General features: G+C 41.0%; 1 protein-coding gene across 1 annotated transcript; it reads left to right on the top strand.

Annotated features, from left to right (window-relative positions):
• The first annotated feature begins 232 nt into the window (after positions 1-232).
• On the top strand, positions 233-2,278 carry gadd45ab (growth arrest and DNA-damage-inducible, alpha, b). Its single transcript, XM_053321931.1, has 4 exons — positions 233-324; positions 897-998; positions 1,111-1,318; positions 1,554-2,278. Exons 1-4 carry the CDS (start codon positions 275-277, stop codon positions 1,665-1,667), a joined length of 474 nt encoding a protein of 157 aa, XP_053177906.1. The 5' UTR covers positions 233-274; the 3' UTR covers positions 1,668-2,278.
• The last annotated feature ends 453 nt before the right edge of the window (positions 2,279-2,731 follow it).

Consider the following 2,731-nt stretch of genomic DNA (forward strand, 5'->3'; position numbering starts at 1 on the left):
ATTACATGTGGCCTTGTTATCAATCACTGGAGCTCTATTGTTTATGAAGCGCTTTTCTTTTTACATGAAATGTGCTGTTACGGCCACTGGGTGTCGCTGTATTCAAAGAACGATTTGAAAATGTGATCTATGATTGACCAATGGGAGCACTTTATGCAAATGAGCTCTGAGAAGCACAAGCTTTACTACAGTGAACTCAGCCGGCAGTCAGTCAGTCAGCAGACACTCAGCAGGCACAGTCACTCTGGATATTATCCCACACCAAGTCGCTCGGATGTGCAATATGACTTTAGAAGAAACCAGTGGAGAGAGTTCTTCAGAAAGGTTATTATCATTATTATTATATTTATTGTACTGTTTTTCACTTTGCTTCTCGGTGGGTTTTTTCTTATCGTGGCTGTAACTCCTTTGCGTGTAAACTTCACCGTTAACTGTTTTTAAGACTCTTGTTTGGAGATAACGTTGCAAAGGCTTAACTTAGAGCTATTTTTATTTAACTTGTTATTTTAAGTGAGGTGTCTCATGCTGGTTTCGACTGTCTCTCGGCGTAGTTTGGTCTCACCTCTTGTAACGTTAATTCACACAAGTGCAACGTCTAGCTAACGTGCTAAAATGCTTCGGTCATGCAAGTTAACACTATTGTATGCACTGTATGTAGCTGTGTTGTGTATGTGTGCGCGTGCATGTATGATAACCTAACGTTTTCGCATTGCTAATTTTGTAACGGTAAGGCATGCAATGTTACATCATTAACCTTATATATCATCAACTCATATAAATGATATTGTATATTCTGGGCTCAAATTATTAATTGCGATTAACATCTCAACTCTTATTGTTTTTGTGTGTTTTTCTGACCAATTAATGATAAATGTGTTTAATATGTGTTTCCTCAGGATGGAATCGGTGGCCAAAGCATTAGAGGAGGTGCTGAGCTCTGCATTGCCTCAGGATTGCATCACTGTTGGAGTCTATGAGGCAGCAAAGTCACTAAATGCGTAAGTTTCAATATAACATCAATGCTGGAGGTCCAGTAAATCCACCAGAAAACAATAGTCAGACATGCATCTTTTTTCTTTTTCCTTACAATCTTTATTGTCTTGCTCTTAGGGATCCAGACAATGTGGTGTTGTGTCTGCTGGCCACAGATGATGAAGAGGATGTGGCCCTCCAGATACATTTCACCTTAATCCAGGCATTCTGCTGCGAGAATGACATCAACATCCTGCGGGTGAGCAACATGAGGCGTCTGGCAGAAATACTTGGTGGAGTGAAACCTGGAGGGGAACCCATGGACCTGCACTGTGTTCTAGTGACTGTAAGTGTCATTACTCATAGGGACTGCTACGTATTGCTCACTTCCCTTCTTTCAGTGAGGAGAATTGTTTTACCGTCATAGGCATGTGCAAGATTTTATGGCAAGGCTTTCTCAATGCTATTGTTGGTACTTGCAATGAACTGTTGCCAGATGTGGTTGTGCAATGTGAATTGTTAGAGTGTTTGCACATTTCATAAATGAGCAGATGGTAACTGCATTGTCCTTTCTTCTGCAGAACCCTCAGTCGTCACTGTGGAAGGACCCTGCACTGAGCAAAGTGAATAGATTCTGCAGAGACAGTCGCTGTTTGGATCAATGGGTGCCTGTCATTAACCTGCCCGACCGATGAAACCTGCTTGGATTTTAAATGTATTGTGTGCATTTTGGAGAAAGTTACTGCACAAGGCCTGTGTTAATGTCTGTGTTGGACTCCTTTGGAAGGGCCCCAGAGGAAGAAAGAGAAAGAGACAAGGAGGGGCAGAAAAGAATGAACACAAGGAAGAGAAACGTTCCAACAAATATTACCAGGTCAGGGTGAACTCGTGGGCCAAGGAGTGACTCAGCTGTCTGAGTTACAGGATTTCCAATGAATGACTGCGCCTTTCTCTGCTGAGAAAGAAGCCTTTACAGGAAACTGAATCATGTGAGCAGACAAGCACACGTGGTGGTGAGCACAGGCGCAGGACTGGGAATAAGCAGACAGAGCCTCAGTTGACTAGACTCCAAGAACTGGACCCACACTGGAACGGACCAGTCAGAGATGTCAGCTTGAAGAATTCCTCATGAAAATTAGACCAAATCCAAGCATTTCTTCAACAGCACATTTTATTTAAGTATTTAAGACTTGTCACTTTGATCATTCAAAAGGGAATGTTTTCACAGTTTATAATTATTATTATTTTAAGGGCAACAAAATGTTCTGATTTGTCCACTAACTGATGTTTCTATGTGTTATTAATTTAATGAATTATATTTATTGTGCATAGTTCATGGAATTTGTTAAGTTGAATAAAATAAAATAAAAAGAAACAACAGTTCTCAGGGTTTTGCCTCCATGATTTCCAACAGGTTTAGCATGCTTTTAGGAAGTCACACAATGTTGGGAAGAGTGCGTGCCTCCTGTGCCCACAGTCAGCACATATAACGCTCAACATGTTGCCACACAGGGTTTTGTTTTGTCCAGGCATGTTACTGGGCCGATACCAATATCTGCTCAATACACTTCTAGCTTATTCTGCAGCTTTCATTTCTGAGACAAGACACTAAAGGTACTGCTTTGTTTTTCTGGGTTGTCTTTAGAGGTGATTATCACCACGCTTTATCTTGACCATAAAGTTAAATATAACCACTGTTTACAGCTTAAAATAGTAACCTGTCCTGGTCTAAATCTGTCACCGGCATGAGATTAGTTGG

The sequence above is a fragment of the Scomber japonicus genome, chromosome 7 (genome assembly GCF_027409825.1).
Source record: "Scomber japonicus isolate fScoJap1 chromosome 7, fScoJap1.pri, whole genome shotgun sequence".
NCBI lineage: Eukaryota > Metazoa > Chordata > Actinopteri > Scombriformes > Scombridae > Scomber > Scomber japonicus.